The 25,823-nt window shown below is 44.6% G+C and overlaps 1 protein-coding gene across 1 annotated transcript in view; it reads left to right on the top strand.

Annotated features, from left to right (window-relative positions):
- MYL4 (myosin light chain 4) overlaps window positions 1–25,823 on the top strand; it is a 58,421-nt gene that overhangs the window by 28,774 nt on the left and 3,824 nt on the right. The window contains exons 2-5 of the mRNA XM_069634104.1: window positions 8,581–8,608; window positions 11,811–11,960; window positions 16,112–16,285; window positions 17,047–17,124. Coding sequence (XP_069490205.1) covers window positions 8,581–8,608; window positions 11,811–11,960; window positions 16,112–16,285; window positions 17,047–17,124 — 430 coding nt within the window. The remainder of the gene's footprint in view (window positions 1–8,580; window positions 8,609–11,810; window positions 11,961–16,111; window positions 16,286–17,046; window positions 17,125–25,823) is intronic.

Here is a 25,823-nt window from a genome sequence, read left to right as displayed (position 1 = left end):
CCCCAGCAGATAATGCCGCCAAGCCTTAAAGGCAGACTTGATAGCCAGAAGTTCCTTGTCAGTAATCGTGTAATTGATTTCAGGAGGCGAGAATTTGCGGGACCAAAATTCCACGGGATGCAACTGATTGGTTACCGGGTCCTTTTGTGATAGAACTGCCCCCATGGCAAGGCTTGAAGCATCAGTTTCCACGATGTAGGTGAGTTCGGGGCAAGGGTGTTTTAAGATTGGTGCAGAGATAAATTTAGTCTTCAAATCCTGGAAAGCTTGTTCCGCCTCGGTAGACCATTCAAAACGTTTGTTTTTCTTTAACAAGGCAGTGATGGGCTGGACTATTCGAGAGAATTCGGGGATAAACCTGCGGTAAAAGTTAGCGAAGCCTAACATGCTTTGCACACCTTTTACGGAGGATGGTGATGGCCATTTGAGAACTGCATCGACCTTCTTTGAATCCATACGCACTCCGCCAGGTGATAATATGAATCCCAAGAATTCAACTTCAGTCACGTTGAAAACACATTTTTCCAACTTAGCGAAAAGTTTGTGTTGACGCAATCTTTCGAGGACCATTTTCACGTGTTTCCGATGTTCAGATTCCGATGAAGAATAAACGAGAATGTCGTCGATGTAAACAACAACACACACATCTATGAGCTCTCTGAGGACATCGTTCATAAAATATTGAAAGGCGGCCGGGGCATTGCAAAGTCCGAAGGGCATGACCTGATATTCAAATAGCCCATACTTGGTGCGGAAGGCCGTCTTCCATACATCGCCCTCTTTTACTCGTACCAAGTGGTAAGCTCCTCTAAGATCCAGCTTTGTATATATGCATGCTTTTCTGACTTGGTCCAGGAGTTCAGGGATCAAAGGTAACGGATATCTATTCTTAACGGTGATCTGGTTCAGGGAGCGATAATCGATACAAGTTCTAAGGTCTCCTTCCTTTTTTGGAACGAAGAACAAAGCTGAAGAGGCAGGGGACTTGGAAGGACGAATAAACCCATTTGCCAGGTATTGATCCAGGTATTGTCGAAGGTGAAGGTTCTCAGGCTCGGTGAGGGCATAAATTCTACTACAAGGAGGAGTAGATCCAGGTATCAGGTCTATCTGGCAGTCATAAGACCTATGAGGAGGTAGAGAGTTAGCCTGCTCCTTCCGGAAAACATCTTGGTATTCTAGGTATTCGGGAGGTAACTGGGGAGTCTCTGAAGAAATTGTTGCCAATGCAGCACCAGGTGGAGGGTGACAAGTAGAGACACATTCTGGAAACTGGACCGTTCTTGCTCGCCAATCGATCAGAGGATTGTGTTTCTCTAACCAAGGTATTCCTAGAATAATCTGGAACTGAGGGGCCTTGATCACATCGAACACGATCTTCTCATGGTGTCCATCTTGACTTACTAGCGTCACCTCTTGAGTGGTATGCGTTACTGGCCCGGAGGCTATCTCCGTACCATCCACCGTAGTAATGACGTCCTTTACAGCCTTGGGACAAAGAGTTAGATTCATCCTCAAAACCATTTCATGATCCACATAATTGCCGATGGCACCGCTGTCGACGTAAGCTTCAATTGCATGTAATCGATCCGGATTATCAGGGCTAATGAGGACCATAGGTATCACGAAATGCGAGGTCACGGAACTGGTTTTCACGCTCGGCAAGAGGACCTCTATTCTTGTCGGGCGAGGTCGTTTCCCTGCTCAGAGTTTGTAACTGTGGTAACTGCAGCTCCTACTGCCTTCTTGGCAGGTTTCACCGGACAGTCTCGAAGAAAGTGCCCTGAGTTTCCGCAATAGAGGCATAATTGCAACTGTTTTCTCCTTTCCCGCTCCCTTTGTGTTAGAGGACCTTTCAGACCCCCTATTTGCATGGGTTCCCCGGAGTCTACTCCTTTGGAAGGAGTTGGCGGTTTGGAAAATACTCGAGCATCAAACTTGGAACGATCGGCCTTCCTGTTCTGCAGTCTGTGATCTATTTGAACGACCAAGTCTATATAATCCGAACAGTCTTGTGGGGGATTCACTACTTGGGCTAAAACGTCTTTGAGCTCTCCACGTAGACCTCTATAAAACAGCGTAATCCTTTTGTCCTCAGGCCATTGAGTTTCCACTATTAGTCTATTGAAAGATGCAATATAAGCCAAAAGGTCTTGATTACCCTGTCGCAACGAAAGAAGCTCATTGTCCAAGGCCTGCCCCTGTGCATGTCTTGCGAACAGTTTTTCCATACTAAGCTGAAAGGCTTGAAAATCATGGAGAACCGGATCATCTTGATTAACTAGAGGGATCGACCAGTCTGCCGCATTGCCACTAAGGTACGAAAGTACAAAAGCTACTTTAGCTTGATCAGTTGGAAAGGCTGCTGGCTGGCATAAGAAGTGCAACCGGCACTGATTGATAAATACCGCAAACCTCTTTGGGTCACCAGAAAATCGTTCGGGCGGAGCCAGAGGTACATTCCCAGGTAGGTTGATCTGCACTGGATTCATAGAGGATGTTGAAGGAAGATTTGCCCCTGATGCGAGTAGCGGGGTCTGTCCGGCTTGTGACTGTAGCAATTGTCTAGCAAGATCATCTGTTCTCTCCTTGGAAATAATTAGTTCCCTTCTTAGAGCGTTCGTTTCCTGACGAGCTGCATGCACTTCTGCCCTTAGTTCCCCAAGTAACCGGGCTAGGTGGTCAGTATCCGAGGTTTCCATAGCGCCTGGGCGAGAGTTTTGCGGTAGGCTTTGCGTTCTGTAACGCTCACCTGATTCTCGCAGAGGCGCCGGTCTTGACTGGGCGACTACCGTATCTTCAAAGGTGATGTGCAGCACCCGGTTGGCTCTTTGGGCTGGACCTCTGTGCCCTGTATGCCTGACGTGCAGAGTAAGATGTCTGCAGATAGAAAATACGGGGTTAATGAACTGGGGTTATTGGGGTGTCCCTATCTCTTTCCCCTTCTCCTCTCCTGTAGACCCCCACAGGTTAACGCTCTCACCTTAGGTAAGTGAATGCCGAGCTCTCCATCTGCCTCGGGGCAGGGTGCTGTAACCCGTTTCTTCACTGGATAGGTAGCGCAGGCCTCTTGACTTCAGAGGACTGCTGTCCGTCGTTTACTGCACGAACGGTAAGTTTCGAGTAACTCAAATGTCTTTAAAGTCTTTAATAATGATGTCTCTTGTTTTGCAGGGTTCCGGCGATGGCGGATGACGGGCTGAAGTGAGTTGAAGATGGAGCCCGTGTGATGGATAGAAGCGCCTGGAAGCACGTAAGTAAGCGCTTGTTGCCAGCTTCACGATGCGCTCTAACTGTCTTTTTATTTTGCAGGTACAAGTTCGGAGCGGCGGCAGGGTGCCGGAATACCCATGTGGAAAGGAGTAATGGCACGTGAGTATTAAAGTTCCCCAATGTCTTTAAACGCACCTTGTTTTGTCTTTCAGATGCGGGATGCAGCGCCGAAGGCCTCCGGAGCGCGCGAAGAGTTGGTAAGCTTTTGCCTTTCAGGTGCCGGAATGCAGTTTGAAGACCTCCGGAGCGCACGAAGAGTAGGTAAGCCTTTGTCTCTCAGATGCCGGAATGCAGCACGAGGCGTTGGTGACAGCCGATGGACCGGGTAAGTGAAGAGCTGTCACTGAAGACCGTAATGCTAACCTGTTCTTTCTTGTCTTTATAGGTGTTGCTGAAGACTGGATTCAGGATGGTAAGCCTTTTTCCTTAGGCCCAGGATCAGATGCAGAAGACACGATGAGCGTTCTGCTGCAGAGGATGCAGAATAACGCAAAGCAAGATTCATCCACCGGGTGTGGTTTAAATAGCCTCCTGTAGTGCTTAGGTGTCTCCTTCCACAGCCACGCCTAAGTAAGAAAAGAGTTCCTGGTAAGAAAAGAGTTCCTGCCTTCCAGAAGAGTTCCAGTGTTCTGAATCTAGGGAGTGGCTCCAGCCCCACCCAACAGGAAAAGTAGTTCCAAACAGAAGAGGATCAGAGGCTCAACTGGCAGGCAAGTAAGCAGCATGGTCTGCTGCAGGTAAGTCCACCCAAGCATTATGAGCCCGGCGCTTCCAGCGCTGGGACTGGGCATATTTATGAGCCTGGTGCCACTGGCGCCAGGACTGGGTCCAAAAGGTCCCAATTGGGACTGGTTGGCACTCGGAACCTGGGTTATGGATCTGCTTCCAAGGGAGTTGGGAAAACCCTGACCTTTTGGAAGCAGAGATCATGACATGCTAGTGCACAGCATACTGCAAATCTAACTTCCACATGAGATGCACACTTTCACTTTTTGCCCATTATGCATGATCCATTCTTTTTAAATAGTTCCTCGATGCGTCCTAACTCTTCATCATTTACATTCTCAAACATTCAAAGTTAATGTCACATATGCATGTTTCTAAGGCACCAAATAGCCCGCAGAGCCAAAAGTATCTCCTGGTAACGGTTGACTTTCAGCTAACCAGGCTCTCCTATAGTAGAAGCAGGAGCTAAACGGCTCCCAGCTCCCTAAAACGTCGACCCCTTTACATGGCATGGGCAGCGTTCAAGTTACAATGTTCAATGCCACTTGCAGATTTTTCTTCGGAGCTTCCATCCCCGCTGGTTGGTGTTCAACAGGCTCAGATATTCGCAGGAGGTTGAGTAATTCTAGTAATGGTAGTGGTTTTTGAAGGGGATGTTTCCTGAATGGGAAAGATGTGCCTCCTTCAGTGATAGAGTTAAATGGCTATTTCATCTGAAAATGTCAGTGTTTATCTTTCTTTTTCCTTCCGGGAACAAATTCATCAGTGGTTTCCTGTGATCATAGGCTGCACTGGTTAAACTTGTTGCATTGGTTCAGAGTGGATTAGTCATAGTTATGGTTGAGCTGTGCTACAAATATGTTGTTTAGTGTGGCCATGAGGTTAGTATAGGATGCCTCATCTTGATCAAGAAGTGTTTTAATGATATATATAACCTCTCTTCCCACTAAAATGGTGAAACGTTTAGCCATATCTGCTGTCACCATCTCCCATTGCTTGTATGAAATCTTCAACCCAATCAGACCATCTGGGCCCTCTGTAAATCTGTTGGGTGAGCTTTAAAGGGTTAAGTTTGCAGAGCGGTGATGCCCGGTGAGACAAATCTTTTATAATGCTCTTCACATTGGAGGCCAGTCTCTGAGCGCAGGACCGGGATTCTATTCTGCATTGTCTTGCCTCCAAAACAAACTTGTTGCCCCTGAGCTATCCTCCCGGATTATGGGGGAGAGTGGTCCATAGTATCTTCATCTTGCATCATATATGTAGGATCTAAATATTGTAGTAATACTTGCAGTGAAACTCTGGTTTTTCATGTATTAATCCCTTAAAAATATTGTCAATCTCTGCATGTTGCTTGTTGTGAGTAGGTGGAATGAGAAATGCGTGGCCGCCACATGGAGTTTGAGAAAAATCTGTAGTCTGGCACTTATATAAAGTTTGAAAGTGCGTGTTGGGTGCCTATGAGTAAAGCCCAGTGTAGGGTCACTCACCATCTTGGGCCGGTGTCTGGGGATACCAGTGATATCCGGATGCAGCGGTATGGGTAGACGGCAGGTGAAGTGGTCAACACTCGTGGGTGCTCCTCGTGTGTAAGGGTGCACGGAGGGCGGGAGAGTGGCACAACACTCACTGGAAATGTCCTGTGGCTCTGGTGACTTAGTGGAAGGATGGCGGCAAGCAGCACATGGCTGCAGAGGCGGTAGATCGTGGTAGGGTTGTTTCCTTGATTGTCATCAAGATGTTTTGTTGGGTTAGGAGGCCTCCTGCACATGAACACAATATGAGACAGTAGAAGACGGGAAGACATGGACAACCTTCTTTATTCCTGTCTCTCTCTTTTGCTGCCTTTTCCCCCCACAACATACCACGCCATCCCACTCTGCACGTACGTCCTTGCTGCATGGTTACCATGGTTTTGTATGGCTAGTTGATGAGATTTTTGTTTGCATACCACACAGAAACACATTGGAGCATGTTCGATATGGCGTAGAATAAAATTCATGTGTAAAATGTATCCGTACACATTTTACGCATGAAGTTTACTCCACGTCAAATTTTATTCATTTGTATAATGGAGGTGGGGTATGGAAGGTCATTTACGATTCCACCTCCCCCTGCCTCTCCGCCATATGAGTTCTCTAGCCTTTACGCCAGTATGACATTTTCTTTCGTGCTGTGGATTCCTATGTAATCCGCCTGCTTTGAACACCAGCAAAGAGCAGGTGGATTCCAAAAGAATCCACTGTAAATGCTGCCTGCCATGCGCAAATGGCAGGCAGTGTTTACTCATTCTTAACGTGCAAAAGGCAGGCTTAAAGGTGGCTACGCCTCCAACCTACACCTCCCTTTTGCACCCCGACGAATAATTTAGTGGGGTCATGTGGGGTCTAGTTGGCTCCAAAGTAACAGTCCCATCAACGTAAAGTACAGGTAACTTGAAAGATCGCCCCATTGTCAGAAACTGGTAATATTGAGTGCTCAGAGCAGCCATTTTCAGAAGAATTGTTTGGGAGCTCAACCAGACAATTCCTTGGGGGCGCCAGAAGCCTTACATGTTTCATAACTGGGAAAAGGCACTAAGCAGTTCCTAGTGCTGTCCTCCAAATATTGTCCACGTGCAGGACATCAGTACAGTAATGACAATGCAGTGTATCCGAGCTAATTCTGGCAGCAGCATGACCAGCATTGCTCTTTCAGGCAAGAATGAGGACTCGCTAGCCGAGAGATGGGCCAAGAACTACAAACATTTATTGACGGGTTGTATTAGTCTCATCGAGCTGGAGGAAACCCTCTGTGTATTTGCATGGGTTCCATAGACTTACAGCAAGTGGTATAGCCCACGTCTAACTCCTTCATGAAGTAATCTCTTTGAGCAGCGAGGATCTCAAATTCCATCTCGGAAATAAGGATTTATACCATAAACCTTTAAAACCAAGCCCCTGTGTCCCTAAGCCAATCACGAACATTGCATTCTTTCAAATGTTGAACTGTTCCTAACTCTGGGAATGTGTTCCTAAATGACCCTTGGGCTCTTCCGGCAGATCGGGATTTCCATGATAACCCGGACAAGACCAGAACCAAGACAATGGAAAAAGCCTTCAGAGTGGGGTGGAGTGGGTACGAGCTGGCATCTACCCGTGAACTTACTCAGCGTTTCTTCCAGTGACGTGTAATAGAGCAATCCAAACTGCTGCAGGAATCCTTGGTGGAGATGTCTGCATCTGTTTAGACCTGCGCTTCTGTCCCATTTAATTCTATCTAAGCAGCTGCCAAGGCACTGGTCAAATCTTTAGGACAGAAAGAAGCAAGTTCCATCTGGGTGCATCTAGTTTGCAGGGTTTTTCCAGACATGCATAAATCAATGCACCCATTCATTGTTTCCACTATTCAACATTCTGAAAATACTCGACTACGAATTGTTAATTTCTAACACAGTGATGTGCTTTATATATGTCTAGTTTTCCATGTCCACAAGAAGCATTGGCGCAGCAGCTGCAACACAGTTAAATACAAAAAACAAAAGTTCATCAGCCAGAGACGATTTGGTGGCCCTGCAACTAAAGTGGCCCCTACTGGGGTGTATGTATGTCATTTAGGGGATGCCAGGGGCCGCACCTGCGACCCCTGAGGTCTCCCTTGCTACCCCTATGATCTCTCTTGGTACCCCTCATTTAAAAAAAGGCTCTTGGGCTGTGGCCAGCAGCATGTGACACTTTGTTTCGGGAGTGGCCTGTTTTCTGATAGCTTTGATAGTGATATTTTATTTGTATCGCACTCGTACACAAGTGTTTCAGAGCGTGACAAAGCAAGGGAGGGGAACAAAGGAGAACAAAAACAGCGATCTTACTGGGCCCAGTGACATTGAGAACGCGCAAGTGCATGAGAGAGGGGGAGGGGAAAAGTGCATGGAAGGGGGAAGGCAGGTTTCCTGGCACACCTGGTTGAACGTTTCGTCAGTCACATACTAAGTGAGTCACATACCAATATTTGTATTGGTCTTATCCATCTTTTAAGAGTTGCCGTCATTCTAGAAAATGTCCATATTCCATTCCAGGCCTTTCCTCCTGTTACGGAAGACAAGACTGCACCTTCAACTGCACACACTTGAGTACACTCAGGACTTATATGCAACTCCTAGTTTATATCTTCCTGCAAATCAATGGAAGCTAAAATGATATCGACACCACGATGCACACAGGAAACTAAATACACCACGAAAATGGGTGTTTGTTCCTAAACTGAATGGTTTTCAGTTTATTGATCTCAAAATGATTAAAGACTCCACCAATCTAATATAGCCTTAAGTTTAGCCGAGAAAACCTGCTGGCCAATTGAGCTCTGTTCTTAGATCAATTTGAGCAGCAGGGAGAATGGAGTAATGTATGCCCTTGTCCTAGCAGCATTTTTTGAGGAAGGATCTTCTAATTGTCTCACACTGAGGCTGTGCCATTAATAATTTGACTGGGAATGAAGTGAATGTTCTGACTAAATGCCCGGGCAGCACAATTAAAATGTTGACACCTGAGTTATCTTGATCTTTCGACCAGCCTGTTCATGATCACTCTGCTCCTCTTTCTCTAGATCGAGTACACGCCGGACCAGATTGAAGGTAATATGTTGTCTCCGTTCATGCACATTAGGTCACTGCAGTCTGCTTTGAATATTCGAATCCTCAGTTTTTGGGTTCTCTGTGAGTGGGGATTGGTTGGGTTCCTCGAGCATTTGGTCAGTCTCGATTAGTGTATGAATGGCCACTCCCTTCCATATCTGTTAAATTGCCATCGCCCCACTTGTCTCGTGTTTTATCTTCACGCGGTCCTGGCTTATCTGTTACCTTTTCATTCTGCATGTGTAGTTTTTGTCTCCCAGTGTACGTGTGAGCCTGCATGTTTCAAAGTACTTTAGGCTTCAACGTCAAGATTGGCTGAAGGTGTCAAAAATGGCACAGGGCCACTTTATAGCTATCTCGCAACAAGGTTAACATGTTCGTGGATAATACGCAAGACTTATCACTCTGTACATCTCCCATAGTCCTTTGTAAAAATAAGCACAGGCATTACCAACATTCGCTGTCCGACACTGACAAAAAGACTGCTTTGCAAAAACATTATGAGGGGGTCACACAGAGACCTTTCCATGTGGGTGTTCTCAAAAGGGAAGCAAAGGGGGCACATGCACCTCTAATCCTGGCTTCCACAGACAATGGCTGAAGTTCCAAAATTGTGAGTGCTGAGAAACATGCTAAGTTTGCTATTAAGCGCTATTTAACAGGGACATTTACATTCAGTTTCCTTACATTGCTAATCCATGTGCACTAATGTCCGCTTCAAAAAGCAACCCCACTGCTTCCACTCAAACCCCACACACTTCTTGCTGGGCTGAAAGGTCAAACGCAGGACCTGAATGAATTGAATGTCTAGAGCAGGGATCCCCAACGTGTAGCTCGGGAGCAACATGTTGCTCGCGGCACCCTAAATTGTTGCTCGCCAGTTGCTCTGGGCCATTGTGTGGAGGCCTAGAAGGAGGTGCTGAATCGATGAGACCTCAGTAGCACTGTAGTCAGTACAGAGTCCCGGACTGTGCAAGAATGTTGGCCAATGAGCCGCTGTGTTTCCAGCTGGCTTATTTTTATACATGCAAGATTTGTGTTTGGTGCCACCATGCACATAATTTTACAGTAAATGTCCTTACTAGTTATGGTAGTCTCATTGCTAAAACCCTGTCATCTCCAGTTACTTTACCCAGCTGATAAATGTATTAATGAGTACATTATTTGAACCATGTTTGTGTCATGGAGAAAATTGGCCTATTCCGTTCCTTGGTACAGCTAGTCTGAGCATAGTGGACAAGGAGGTGGTGTGCATACCCAACTTTCCTTTATTAAATAATGTGCATGCACACTTTCTGTACAAGTGAGGTTTGTGTTTGATGCCACCATATTTATCGACAACATTCATTTTGGTGTCACCTGTATTTATATTACATAGTGTCCTAGTGGAAAAATGGTAATCGTTTGATACTGTGCCCATCTGGCACATTGTTAATGGGCAGATACGGTAATTGTATGCCCACATTTTTCATAATTAATTTTCCCTGTATTCCAATCCAATTAAGTTATTGTTAACTTAAGGCAATTTTTTATGCCATTTTGAAACTATAAATCTGACCAGCAGTGTACACACCCCTCATTAAATCATGGTTCAGTTTTCTTTTTGAGATTCTACATTCTGCATCGAACCATGGTGCATCCCTTTCTATAACTTGGAGCTCCTGAACTTGGGGGCATGGTTTGCCAATAGCTCTGTCCTGGATAGTTTCTCCTAAAGACTCAAACAAACTCACTCTTTCCTTTGTGGCCTCTGAACTGTTCAACAGTTTTAAGAGAATATCTTTATTTCTTGTGAATTAGTAATTCCTTCCAATGCCTCCTTTTCAAGCGTAGGCATCGCCAACCAGCCGCTCTGGCTGTCAGATATCTTCTTCGTGGTGCCTACCCTGGCCATTGGAAAATGAACTCCAGAGGATTGTGTTTACTCTTTGTTCAATAAGAAATGCAACATTTCATAACATTCCTGAAGAAAAAAAACATCCACAATACAGTCATCAATGACTGTGGAACAGTATTGCTGCTCTTGTATGCTTAGGAATGCACCATTTGCCATTAAAGATCCCATAATTTCCTAGGCAGAATCTCAGTAGACCTGAAAAATCAGTGCCCCGTTTGTGGCCCTTTTTACTGTCCATAAATTTGCACTAATATTTTGCTCAGGAACCTGAAACCCCTGGTAATGTTTACTTACTCCTACTCTATTTTTGAACAGTTGGACTGGTCCTATATGTCTAAAAATGTACTACTGACCACTCAATCTCCTCAACATTTCTTGTAAATCACTAAACGTCAAATGAAGTTAAAGGCCTTCCACATTTCCTTGACTAGAATAACACGTGGTCTAGATAACTGTTAAGTACTGCAAATTAAATGTGCTATACACAGTTTTAACTTTGTTACATTTCTAATTTGTGTTGCAAACAATTTGTCCGCCAACTGTGCGCCGATATGTTCTGTCGAAAAATTGATGTTGCTCACCATTTAATTTGATATGCCAATTTTGCTCATTGCACACAAAAGGTTGGGGACCCCTGGTCTAGAGGTAAGGCGGGATTGGGGACATAATAATGTATGTACTCCCCTCTGTTGCTAGTTCTATATAGACGCATGTTGGCAAAAACTGCAAGCCATTACCATGGGGTGACTGGTAGACTTGGTGAGAGGAGTTTGTGTTACCGTCTTGCCATGTTAGTCATTGTTCACCCTGAAACACGAAAGCTGCGCCCAAAAATATATGCCTTCCAGAGCAAGTTTGATAGAGCAGTGCAATGATGTCTACAGCGCCCCCTGCCCTCCCCGCCCCCAGCTATTCTTACCAGAACAGTGCTTCAGTAGTCAGCCTGCATCCGCTGCACCCGAGGTGTTTATATCCATCTTCTCCCAGCTGTGCAGTGCTAGGAGCCCTTGACCTGGAGGGAGAAACAGAATGCTAATAAGGGAAGATTAATTCACTCACGTTTTTTGAAGGCATGCACATTTCATTATCTCCCAATGGAACTAAGTGGTATTTTTTAAAAGCCTTTAAGTGAGGGTCTTGAATTCCAGCAGCAGCAGGAAGCAGTCACCATGACAGATGGCCTTGAAATGTGCAGTTTCCCCAGGTATCCACATCTCTTGGCTGGCCCGTTGCCTGTGTAGCTAATAACATTGCTGATTGTGTTGCTAAGGAGTTAGCTAACTCTTTTCCCTTACCTCTCTGCAGAGTTTAAGGAGGCCTTCATGTTGTTTGACCGCACTCCCACCGGCCAGATGAAGATCACCTATGGCCAATGTGGCGACGTTATGCGTGCCCTGGGGCAGAACCCAACCAATGCTGAGGTCCTAAAGGTGCTGGGAAGACCTAAGCCAGAAGGTAAACGTGTGCAGACTGAACATTCTCTGCCCCTCATCTATGTTTTGCGGCCAGGAAGCAGCCAAAAGCAGTTAATTTTGATCTTCACTTTGGGTGGTAGCTAGTTGTTTTTGCACAAAGGTCTAAAGGCAGTGCGATGGTCAATGAATTGCCCTGTTGCTCGGCTGTTTTACTGCTGGTAAATGTTCCTCATTCCCAACACCATGGATTGCCTGAGCAGATTCCCGACAACTCCGTACAGAACACAGTCCCTTTCCTCTCATGGCTGATGCACATGCAAGTCCCCCTTGGAAGGGAAGTCTAATGGGCATTGTTCAAGAACCATGAAAGCAATATCACCAACGTTTACGCATAGGAACGGCTAAGACCCAGTGATTTTTCAGAACGGACACATGCTATGTATTTATAGGAAACCACACAGGATGTGGGCATTAAGATGACATTTGCTATGCTAATGTTAATGTTAAAGGATATTTGTACCGCATAAACCTGCACAATTCTTTGGAATGTCCTTTACACAAGGCACCAAATGTATGGAGCAATTATTGTGTAGAAAACTGACGGCGATTCTTGCAGAGAACTGCTCCTGCCAGCTCCCCTGTAGCCCTCTGCGGATTCTATGGGGGTCTCTGAGAGCCATCTGCTGAGAGCAAATGTACCATATTGGACAAATGAACCTCTAGCTGTGGTTGGTACTACTATTTTCACAAATGGCTGAGCATTTCCAAATATCCCTCCCCAAAATGATAATTTCTTGGTCTATTGATGGACAATTTCTGATGAAAATGGCCGCTGGTGGGGGTTTGTTTTCCGTGATCTTCTCCTTCTTTCCAGCACTGCACTACCAATGTATTATCCAATCATAGCCCAGCTTTCTCCCAGCTGTATGGCACATAGACCCTCATCCGCTGTAACAATGACTCGGGTGGTTTACCAGTGACCACCAGAAGGTGCTGGTGATCCACAAGCACTCACCTTTCGTACGAGTTAGACCTTTAAAGAGACCCTTGTTGGTTTGTCCACAGCGCAGCATTCGCCCCCTAATGCCCTAGCTTGCTGAGGTTTACATATGTGAGTGCTGGAGGCCGGGGTAGCTTAGCACCCATATGTTTATGTGAAAATCAAATGTTTGTGCCTTTCTTCTAGGGAAGTCTAAGCCACTCCTTGATTCTTTTTTAGCGATGGTGCGCAAGCCCTTATCCTACCTGTCTGCTATTCACCCCCTACCACGCAAGCCTCGACACAACTACACTGTCCAAGGAATGACTGTGAGCCCTTGCAGCGGCCAAACATCAAGATCCCCATTAAAGTTGCCCATCACCTCCAAAACACACAGCTCTCCTCGCAGTAGGTTTTGCAATTCAGTGAAGTGAGTTCCATCCGTGACTCTTCCTGATGTCATTCAGCACTTGCCCTCTCGGAACATGAGACCTATGCCAAAAAGACATTTTCCACCAACGGCTGGACAGCAGCATGCTTGGAATTCACGGTAGTACTATTTGGTTGGAGAGTGAAAGAGTTTGAAAAATATTGGAGTACATATCTGAACGAGGTTGTAGACCCTCCCGAGTGGGCACCTTCCCATAGAACAGGTTATTTGGCCATGTTCGTTCTCGGTAGAGGGGCTCCAAGACCTTTTGTGCATTAGCTGAAGACCCTCAGTGAATCGCCACAGGGTCCATCGCCTGTGTTGGTAAATGCAACACCGATGTAAAGCTTCTAGGGCATGTATCCCCAATCTTCAGCTCTCTAGATGTTTTGGCCTACGACTCCCATGATCCCTCATCCTTGACTCTTCTTGCTAGGACCGATGAGAGTTGTAGGCCAAAACATCGCTAGTGCTGTATACTGCAGACCTCTTCTGTCGAAAATCAGAATGTTCGATACAGGCTCAGAGCCACCAGTACATTTATAACATTTCGAGCAACACCGCCCTGTGTGCCATTTGGAGCTAGGTGTGGCAATCCCGGTCGCTGTTTGGGTGTTGGACAGAGGTTGTAGCCTTTGCAATACAGGGAAGGCCAAAGTGAAGTCAAGCAGGAACTGGCTCCTGATTGTGAAACGGGGATGGATTTTGCTTGAATGTGTAACATTTAATAATCGTGCTCTCCAGTAACCATTTGCAAGCACCATAGGACACACTGGTCAGAGTAGGTACCAAAGCACAGGGAACGGCTGACGCAACACCAATCCTGAGCAATCGTCCCTGACTGTCTCTAGAAGTCCAGTGAAGATATGCTTGGATGCCTGGTTCATGGAAGCCTTTGGCAAAAGTTCACACGGCTTACAGAAACACTCTGAGCTGATATCCAATGGAGTTCTCTCCATGGTTGTTAGCACCAGGGTTGTAAGCGTCTTTTTCCGAAATACAATCTGAAAATGGAAAGAACTAACCTTTTGGCCCAGAGGCACCATCAGTCCCTTGGATATAGCTTAATTAGACTAGATTTGATTTCCTCAGATCTCTCCATTGCACTCACTTCTCATGATGGAGTCCTTTATTACAACTTCCTCAATATGCATTTAGAGATTGCAGCTATGGGGCACATAGGGCTTTTGCCAAAGGGGTGTGATAAATCAAATGTTGTTAAGGTATGGCGTGTCAATACAACCTTTACACGTTGACCACAAAGAATCTATTAGTCAAATAATCAGTCTAATCCTAAAACATGTTTTTGATACTTCACATTTTAGGAGATAGTGAAAGGCATCTTTTGTCCACCAAAGCAAAATTAAAATGATAATATGAACATAATCAGTGCACAAGTGTAACAATTGGAGAAACCATGAGCATAATTAAAATGACAAAATGGATACAGATGTGTATGTTCAGTACATTTTTAACAGAGAAAATGACACTTTGATTGCAGTAATGATAACGTATCTAGTATCATGCATCACACAGCGCCGACAAGTTACAGGCCTTGGTGGGTGGCGGTCCTTCTACAGGGAGGAGAAGCACCCATATCTATGTCTGACAGAAGTTGCGGCTATGGCCAGACCATGTTTTTTAAACCTATGAATACTCCTTTAGCTACTGCAAGATCTTGACTCTTACACCTGTGACTTTATATCCACGTTATTCTATGGAAACCACCTGTGTGCACAGACAGCTTCGACTTGGACTAATAAAGTTACTTCCGTGTGTGCAAGATGTGGCTTACTCTTAACATCAGGGTGTGTAGCCCCAAAACGTGGTCTACTGCTCTCACTCCAGTAAGGCTCAGCTCCTCCCTCCTCAAATCATGAGCAGGTAACTCTGACAGACTTCACTGATGCTTTCAGAAATGTCCTGCCTTTGACTGATCTGCCCTGGTGGTGAAACTGTCCATTTATGGAAAGCAGAAGAAGCAAGCGATGCACCTCAGCTGGCAGCCACCGTATTTGTCAGAAGCAATGCCTTTGCTTCAGTGCATGACAAAGGCATAGCTGGGCCTAGCTGTATGTCATTGACTATCACCATGCTGGCAATACAGTGCAGTGCAATGCACAACATACATTAAGGACCCGTAAAGAGAGTTAAACTTGACTCCAGTTTTTTTTAAATCTGCAGTGGACCTGATGTAACATAAGAATGGATGTTATATTTATTATGCCTTTTTTCTTCCCTCTTTACTTGACTCTCACTGTTTCTTTCTCTCTCAATCCCACCCCCTTTTTTTCGCTCTGTTCTGCCCTCCTTTCCCTATTCCTTCACTCCTTTCCCTATTCCTTCATCTAACGTCATTCCTCTCACTCATCCCTCCTTTATGAACCCATTCTTTATCTCTTCACTCACCATTTTGCTCCCCTTGCATCTTTTCTGAACTCCATCTCATTTTCACCTTGTTCAATTTGTTCTCCTTCCTTGCTTGTTCTTCTGTTTTTTTTCTCCTTCTGCTTTTTCTTTCTTTGATTTTATTTGTTTTAACCTTTTTTGTTTCCATTTTTTCTTCTTTTTCAAACGTTTTTTGTTTTTGCTTTTTCCTTTTCTTCACTTTGTTTCAACATATCTTCTTTGTTTTCTTGTTTCCTCCTGGTTTGGCTCCTAATAACATTTCTTTTCCTCACATCCCCATCCTATGCACAAACTCCTTCTTTGCGTCTTGCATCTTCCCAACCCTTTGATTCCTCCTGCAATCTTTTGTTTTCCCGACCTGTTGTGGACGCAGATCTGAACTCCAAGTTGCTGGATTTTGAGACCTTCCTGCCTATGCTTCAGCATATATCCAAGTCCAAGGATCAGGGCACCTTCGAGGACTTTGTGGAAGGGCTGCGTGTTTTTGATAAGGAGAGCAATGGCACAGTAATGGGAGCTGAGCTCCGGCATGTACTTGCCACTTTAGGTAAGATACTCATGGTGACAATGCCAAGTCAAATAGCTCTAATCAAGGGGCATCCAGTATGATATTATTTAATGGGGCGAATGATGAGTAAGTATTCAAAATCTATTTAAATTATCATGCCCATGAGAATCTAGCCCTACACCATTCAGGGCCAAATGGATCTGGCCCTTTCAAGCCCGTAATCCATTCGAAATTCGTCTGAGGCTCTTTTAAGCCAGAGTACAAGCATACTATAAATCTGAACTCTTTTAGGGACATTGAAGTCTTTCCAGAATGGGCATTGACTAACCTAAGGCAAATCATGATTGCTAAAAAAAACTCCCAAAGTACTCAACATCACTGGCCTCACTTTGGTACAGAAGACATTTCTTTAATTGTATTTGTTTCCTATGGAAAAAGGGTGACACGATGAATGAGGTGAAGCAACATTTAGAACGTTGGGATTTATTAATTGGGAACCCACAATTTGGAGAAGCATGAGGCATAGAGACTGGATTGGAACACTAGAAGAAAATCAAGCTTTGGGGTGAAAAAATAAACTTTCATAGGGTCCTTGCATTTTTCATAGGAGTGCAAGCAAACATGGGAATTAAGGGAATATGTAATAGCTGTATGACATGGAACCTTTGGCAAGTTTATCTTAGAAAGTGCAACATTTTTATGTTATTCAAATGGATTCTGCTAGCCCAGCCCAGCCCAGCCTCATAATCTCGCCCAATTTCAGCTTCTGTGACAAACTGGCCTGTCTTTTGATCTTCTAGGAGAAAAGATGTCAGAAAATGAAGTGGAACAGCTGTTAAGTGGCCAGGAGGATGCCAATGGATGCATCAATTACGAAGGTATTTGATTCCAGGGGGATTTTGTCTTGTGTGTTCAATGCTGTCAATGGTGATACCAGTTACACTGTCAAAGAAGACACATCACTGTGGAAGATAGTTCATTTTAGCACTCCCTTTCTTATCATTGGGTAACACTGGCTCTACCTTTGGAACATCTTTTTTTCTGTAAGAAATTATACTAGTTCTTCATATTTTTATCCTGTGAGAGGATATCTGGGTCTCTGACCGTGTAATGTAGTAATTTGCTGTTATTTTACCCATTTAGCACAGCTTTGTGCACTAACATGTGCTCAGTACCTATGCCTCCCTTCCTTGAGTGCATTTCCCTGTTCCGGCCCACCCCCTACCCTATGATTGGGCCTTCTGCTCGTGACTGCATCCAGCGAAGTCCTTGGACCCCACGACCTACAACAGGGCCTCATTTATCTTCTGGCTCTCAGGTGAGAGAATATATGGGTCTCTCACCTGTGTAATGTAGTAATTTGGTGTGATTTTACCCATTTAGCGCAGCTTTGCACACTAGCGTGTGCTCAGTCCCACTGCCTCCCTTCCTTGAGTGCATTTCTCTGATCCTGCCTGCCCGCCCCCCTCCCCTCCCCTGTGATTGGACCTTTTGTCTGTAACTGCATCCAGCGAGGTCCTTAGACCCTGCGACCTGCAAAAGAGCCTAATTTAGGTTCTTACTTGCAGGTGAGCGAATATTTGGATATCTGAGTCATGTAATGTCGTAATTTGCTGTGATTTGACCCATTTAGCACAGCTTTGTGCACTAGTGAGCACTCGGTCCCACTGTCTTCTTTGCTTGAGTGCATTTCCCTGTCCCGCCTCAACCCCACCCCCTTCCCTGATTGGTCCACAGCTCCTTATCACACAACCCTCTGGGGCAGCCCTTCTGCCCATGCATCCCCTTTGGCTAAGGGCCCGAGGCAAAGGGCAGCCCCTGTAGCAGCAGCTCTAGATCATGTAGGCCCATGTTAGCCTGTGAGGCCTGCAGCCGTCAACCAGCTGCCACTGACAAGGTAAGTGCGGTTCGGGCATGGGGTACAAGCATCACTGCTCCCCACTAAACTGACCAGCCCAGTCCTATCTTATCTTTTTCTCTATTAGCTGGTGGACTGATGCGTCCAGCCCACAGTTTGTATGGTAATCTTATAACGCATTTGGCCTAATTGTGTTAAGTTAGCCATATCTTGCATTTCTGCCTGACTGTGTTAGTTAGCCATATCTCACATTTGGCCTAATTGTGTGTGTTAGCCACATCTCCCATTTGGCCTAATTTTATTAAGCTAACCATATTTCGCATTTCCGCTTGATTGTGTTAGTTAGCTATATCTTGCATTTCTGCCTGATTGTGTTAGTTAGCCATATCTTGCATTTCTGCCTGATTGTGTTAGTAGCCATATCTTGCATTTATGTCAGATTGTGTTAGTTAGCCATATCTGGCATTTGGCCTGACTGTGTTAGTTAGCCATGCCTCACATTAATCCTGATTGCTTTGATAAACCATACGTTTTAAGTGTTACTGCATTTACTGTTGTACATTTACTGCTCTGCCCCCATTTTAGGCCATTCTCCGTCTACCTAGGTGTCCCAAACCCAGTGTAACTGCAATTACTGTTGTACACTCACTGTAGCGACCCTATTTTAGGCCATCTTCCCGCTATCCAGGTGTTCCAAACCTAAGTGTTACTGCATTTACTGTTGTGCCCCATTTTACGGCATTCACCCTCTATACAGGCATCACACAATCTAGGTGTTACTGCATTTACCGTTGTGCGTTTACTGGTTGAGCACATTTTAAGTCATTCTCTCCTCTATCCAGGTGTCCCAAATCTAGGTGTTACTGCATTTACTGTTATGCCCCATTTTTGGCCATCTCTTCCTCTATCCAGGTGTCCCAAATCTAGATGTAACTTCATTCACTGTTGTGCCCCATTTATGTACATTCTCCCTCTACCCAGGTGTACAGTTTGCCCACATTTTAGGCCATTCTCTCTCGATCCAGTTGCACCAAATCTAGGTGTAATTGCATTCACTGTTGAGCCCCATTTTAGGCCACTCTCCCTCTATCCAAGTGTCCCAAATCTAGGTGTAACTGCATTTACTGTTGTTCCCCTATCACTTTACGCCATTCTCCCTCTATCCAGGTGTCCCAAATCTAGGTGTAACTGCATTCACTGTTATGCCCCAATTTTAGGACATTCTCCCTCTACCCAGATGTCCCACATCTGGTCTCACTAGATCCAAGATAGCCACACTGAAGTCAGCCATATCTGGCATCTAGGCCAACTGTGTTTGTAAGCTATAGTTGGCATTGCTGCTGTGTCCTCAATGTGAGCATCTCTCTCCTTTGCCAGGCATCCCAAATCTAGGTGCTGCCTGGCTCTGCTACTGTGCCTTCGATTTGGGCTTCTCTCCCCCTTGCCAGACATCCCAAAACCAGGTGGTACCACATTCTCTGCTGCATACTCAGTTGGGGACTCTTTCCTGCCTGCTAGGTATCCCAAATCTAGGTATATATGCTTTTACCAATCCTGGGCTTCCACCCACTTACCAGGCATACCCAAGTACTGTTGCTGTGCTCTAGCTTGGGCAACCCAATACCCCTGGTAGCTAAGGTACAGGTGCCCTTTGAGTAATCACTCTGTCTCCAACCCAGACACCTGCATCAACTACGAGTTTCCAATTAACCCAGCACAACAACCCATAATCTAGGTTGTCGCCGCACCATCGGCAGTGTCCCCCTCTCAATGCCCTTCCCTGCTGCACACGAACCACCAGGTATTCACCAACTGAATGGCTAGCTAGCCGCACAACCAGCCTAATTACTACATCAACCAAAGGACCCCGAAGATAAACACAAAGAAGAGAAAAAAAACACATTGGAGACAGAAAGGAAATACCTGCAAACGACTGAACCGCAACAGTTTACTACCCCTGGTTCAACAACCACAACCAAAAGGACCCAAAGATAAACAACATAAAACAAACAGGAAACACAACGGAACATCAGTAAACAACCAAATCAGGAGGATCTACAACCCTGGGTTCAACAACCACAATAACACAAACTCATTAAACTAGTAGACTCCAAAGGACCGCAATATGCCACGACACAGAACAGGACAATGTGAGCGAAAACTAGGAGAAAGAATAAATCAAATGGAACCGCACGATGGCACCTCACCACTAAACACTGACACAGCAACGGAACACACACCCGTAAGCATGACAGGAAATAGAACACATTCCAAGAGAAGGGGAATCATCTTTGTACCTAGCACCATACCTCGCGACAAACCACCAACCACATCAATTCATAACCACCAACTGTGCTAGACGCTCCATCAAGATACCGGGGCCACACTGGAAAAGGCCAGAAACACCCAGAAGGAACAAGAGGGAAAACACCCCCAGTCCATATACCACCAAAACTCTAGGGCACCTACAGCAACTACAACAAGATACAGAAGAGGAACCAGAAGAAGTCAGGAACCCAATACAAAACATAGCAGATCTACTCAATGATGAAACAGACCCTACTGAGCACACCTCACACCTGAGAGCAACAAGCAAACTCACCTACAAGACCACCATAAGACGAAACCCAGAACAAAACACTTTTAAAATAATAAACTGCAATTTAATCAACGCAAGATCAATGTCCAAACATGCTAGAGAGATCTGCAATCGATTCTACAATGGCAGAATAGACATCTTATTTGTCAAAGAAACCATTTTAGACAAAAACTGCAAAGTGACACTACACAGCTGTCAAATGCACACAGGTAAACAGAAAAGGAAAGAGAAGGAGGTCTTGCAATAGCCTACAAAAAACACCTGATAATAAAAACAGATGACCTGCTGAACATTAGAAACTGTGAATCCCTTGTCCTTCACCTGACAGCTAACTCAAAAACAAACCTCACATTCATACTCGTCTATAGAGCGCTGACCTGCGACGCAACCCTTGTAGGAACCTTCATAGAACCCATCACGAACTCAGCCTTCAAACACGAGCACCTGATAATCCTTGGGGACTTCAAAGTATGGTTTGGAGAAAGGAATACAAACTCTCAATCATGAATCAAGTAACTACAGACAATGAAACTACACCAGATAGTAAAAGGAGTGACGCACACAGCAAGACACCCTCTCACCGCAACCTTCACAAACAAGAATCTGATCTCTACTGTGCCACCAATACAAATATTATGGAGCGACCACCTCACCATACCATTTGTTATCTAACTACCAGCTAAAGCACCCAAACAGCCCCAAAAGTCCCTCTGCAATCTAGAAAAGAAACTGGAATATGATCAAAAGTAGTAACTTAAAAGAACATCAGGAATCCTCAAAACCATCAACCGCAAGCCTGGACGGAACCGACCTAGATGAAGGAGCAGACGTAATCCAGAAATGGATTGCCGACACAATGGACTGCATCTACTTGGAAAACCATGTAATTCCTTCACAAAAAAGCAGTGGCAAGATGGTTCACACCCCACCTCAGTACAATTAAAAAAACGAATCAGAAACTTAAATTAGAATAAAGGAAAAACTACAACCAGGCAAAAAGAATAAACTATCAAAATCAAATCAGAGCATACATAAAGGAAATTCTCAAAGCCAAAAAGAAATACTACGGCAATCGAATCGCACTAGCCAGCAACACCCAAAAGAACTACTCAACATCATAAATGAGATGAGAAACCCACCTGGGTAAAACACACAGATACCTTCACAAAAACTATGCAACGACCTTGCAGACCACTTAAAAAATAAAATCACGACATACATCAGATCATACAAAGCGCACCATGCCCCACCAACCCTGGAAATACAGAATAACCTGTAAAACATCACACAAATATCAGTAGAGAGTTCATCAAGCTGGTTAAACTCAGCAATAAAGCAGGCTCACCAACAGACTCCTGCCGACCCGACATCTATACATTAATCTTTACACAAGGCACGTCATTGGATTGCCACAGAAACCTCTTCAACCAATCGCTCTCAACTGGGAGAGTACCGTAGTCTTTCAAATCTGCATACATCAAACCACTCCTCAAGGATACTACAGTTGATGTGGAAGACCTCTCGAACTACAAACCAATATCAAACATTCCCTATTCGGCAAATTGTCTGGAAACCTATGTCTATGAACAAACACTGGAACATATAGAAATACATGTTCTCTGCCTCTTTGGCGTGACACCTCCAGCACTGTAACCACAGCTGGACTTCACCCCGCTGTATGTAACTGCATCCTCTTAATGCTTCTGCGCCTGGCTACCCCTGGGTTAGGTGCGCAATATAAATAAAATACAAATACAAAAATACAAATACAACAACTACTGGACCAGGCACAAGTCAGCTTCAGACCTATGAGAGGAACAGAGACAGCACTTCTCTCTATCTGGAACGACCTAAAGACCACAGCAGATTCCAACAAAAACTCTGCACTGATACTGCTTGACCTCTTCGCAGCATTCGACACAGTCAGCCACAACATCCTAATCAAGAGACTTGAAGAAATAGGGATCACTGACACAGCGCTGGTCTGGATTAAATTGTTCCTATCTGAAAGAACAGAACAGAATAGAAATAGTATGGATAGAAAAATTAACATCTGTGGCGCTGGATACCCCCTGTGTAGTACCGCAAGCATCCTCCCTATCACCACTTCTCTTCAACATCTGCTTGACTCCACTAATCAACCTCATAAAAAGGCACGGCATCACCAGTTACAACTATGCAGATAACACCGAAATCCTCTACAAAATCAAAGATGTACAAGAGGAGAGCACAACGCTAGTAGACTGTCTGTTGCACTCTATGATTGTATTAACACAAACAGCCTAAAACTCAAACCATGCAAGACAGAAATCATGGTCACAATCAAAAACCAGGAAAGCAACCAATACATCATGGCCAACAGAACCAGGAATGGCGCCCATGCCATCAAAAATAGTAATAAACCAACGAGCTAACCCTAGAACCACTAGTAAACACAATAATCAAGAAATGTTTCTTCCACCTGCACACTATTAAAAAGATCTTACCATTCCTCTCCTTTATGCACAAAACTCTAGCCATCATCTCCCTCATCATGTCCAGGATAAACTACGTCAACAGCCTATACCCCGGAATGCCGTATTATCTACTGAAGAAACTGCAATGCATACAGAACGCAGCGGCCAGGCTTCGCCTCAAACTCTCACGAAGAGACCACATCTGAGCTAAATATGTCAACAAACGAATCAGATTCAAAACAATGTGCATAACGCACAGAGTAATCTACAGCCAAGGAGCAGAATTCCTACAAAAGAAAATCGCCGTTTACCAGCCGACCAGAACACGTAGATCCAGCAATGACATCTGCCTGGAACCTAAACCGTACACAAGGAAAAAACTTGGATCAGCATTCTCTTGCCTAGCTGCAAAAATAACTCCCTCCCGAGAGAAATACAAAACATGAAGAACCATCTAAAATTTTGAAAACTCCTGAAAACCTAGCTCTTCAACTCTGAACCAGATGAAAACGAAATAGCTACACCCACACCCCTCGGAATGAACACACTAAGCACTAGACGGAGGACTAGAGCGTATCATGACACATGCAGGGAGGTAGAGAGACTTCCCAGTGAGGGGTAGACCCGGGTTCCCATGCAAGGCTTTACCGGAGGCTAAAGAGAGGGATGGGAGTGTCCTAGGTTGAAGCACAGACAGAGGGCATAAGAGTTGAAGAGGAAAGAGTGGCGACCAAACAGATACACCACAGGGACCAGGTAGAGCGCCACCACTAACCAACCCACTAAAAATCTCATCCCTCTGGTTACACCTCTTAAATTCTTAACAGAACACAACCATACCTATATTGCAAAACAAGCCGCACGCACTTCACTACACTGCAACAACGAAACAAACCACACATAGCCGCGCACAACAGCACATGACAACTACCTACCGAAAAATCACACCTATGCTCAACTAACATTGTAAACCGAATTGAAGCTGCCAATCACAGCTCTCTTGCGCTTTTTCCCCGCTCAACCTGACTAACTTAACCTACCCTCTTGCCTTTCAGATCCACCAGAGCGCCAGGGGAACACTCCAGTGGTGATAGTGCGCAGTATAGACATCCTTTAACATGATATAACAAACGTGTGGATTAGTTATTCCAAAAACTCAAATAATTCCAATAGGTATTGTTTTTCAGCAGCAATTGAAGGCTTTTATTTTCTGCCAGTTTCTTTCTTTTGTCTCTTATTTATGGTTTATATTAGCTGTATTGTCGTTTCTGATGCAGCGATAATGGCTCATAAAACATGATTTAAAGAGTTTATGTATCATTTTAGGGCTTTGAAGATATTGGGCCTCATTACGAGTCCGCCAGACTCGTAACACTGTTTCCGCCACCTGAGATCCTGCTGCCAGCGGGACAAGTCCCGGTGGCCCACGTTATCAGGCGGCAGAAAGTTTAAGTCCCCATTCCCATGGAGTCCCATAGCATTCTGTGGGAATGGGGACCCAGAAGCTTCCATGACAACTCTGCCTACCGTGGCCGTTGTGCTCGGCAGGTTAGACCTGCCGGGCACAATGGGCCATGAAGGTAGAGTTGTAGTGTGGCAGTCCGGAAAAAGGGTGCCGGTACGGTGCGACCGGCACCCTTATTTCTAGACCACTATTGTCTCTGAAAACTTTGGCAGTAAAAAATGCCCACTGTTTATGCCTATTTAGATTTCTTACACAGATGGCAAAATATCTAAGATAATATAGAAATTTCAGTAATGAAGTCCTGAGACGTAATTGTATCTTACAAGGTCTAATAATGTAATGATTAACTTAGTTAAATTACAAAAAACACAATTTCATTGACAAATATCCACTGCTTAAATATTTTATATTGTACTTTATAAATATAAGTTAAAATGTGTAGATGGTTGCTGACATCCTAATTTCGTCTGCTGATGAAAAACTGAAAAGTGATGGGTGGAACATTTTGAATCATTAAAAACCACTGGGGAAGGACAATATGTACAAACCAGAAATGTTGTTATTGAGCACAATAGAGGAAGACAACACAGTACTGACATATTTCATCACTGTTGGAATGTCTTAGAAATGGCGTATAAATCATGTAAAACGGGTGAAAGGGAAGAAAAACATCATTGTGCTGTGATTAGTGTGTTAGAATGTAGCTGGGGAATGAGTTGAAGGTCGGATTGTGTGCACAGCCTATACAATATCGTGTTCTTAGTCAGATCTTAGAATTCCATTTTACATTTCATGACCGAAACACTACCTTAATTGAGGAATCATGCTGAAACCAGCGCTCACATCCACCTCACTGACTGTGATTGAAAACACTGGAGACACCAGTTTCAACGCCTTCACTGTTCTGTCCTGAAGAAGTGTCATGTATGGCACAAAATACATGTAAAGCAATGTTCTAAAAACATATAAAAAGATTGTGGAAAATAAACTGACATGTACTTACTGGAAGGGTGCAAAAGTAAGGCCCAGACACAATACTTGTAGACTTTTATTAATGAGTGGTTTGGAAAATGCCTCTATATCCCTGAAGCTAACCGGGGTTTCCCAACCTCAAAGGAAACTAATTGGATTGTCAGGAAGTCCGAAACTAAAATGTCTGCCACCGTCATGTCCCAAAAACCTACCTCTGTGCCTACAAG

This window comes from Ambystoma mexicanum, chromosome 13 (genome assembly GCF_040938575.1).
Source record: "Ambystoma mexicanum isolate Mex_15411 chromosome 13, UKY_AmexF1_1, whole genome shotgun sequence".
NCBI classification, from domain to species: Eukaryota; Metazoa; Chordata; class Amphibia; order Caudata; family Ambystomatidae; genus Ambystoma; species Ambystoma mexicanum.
This window is presented reverse-complemented; position numbering and strand designations above follow the sequence as displayed.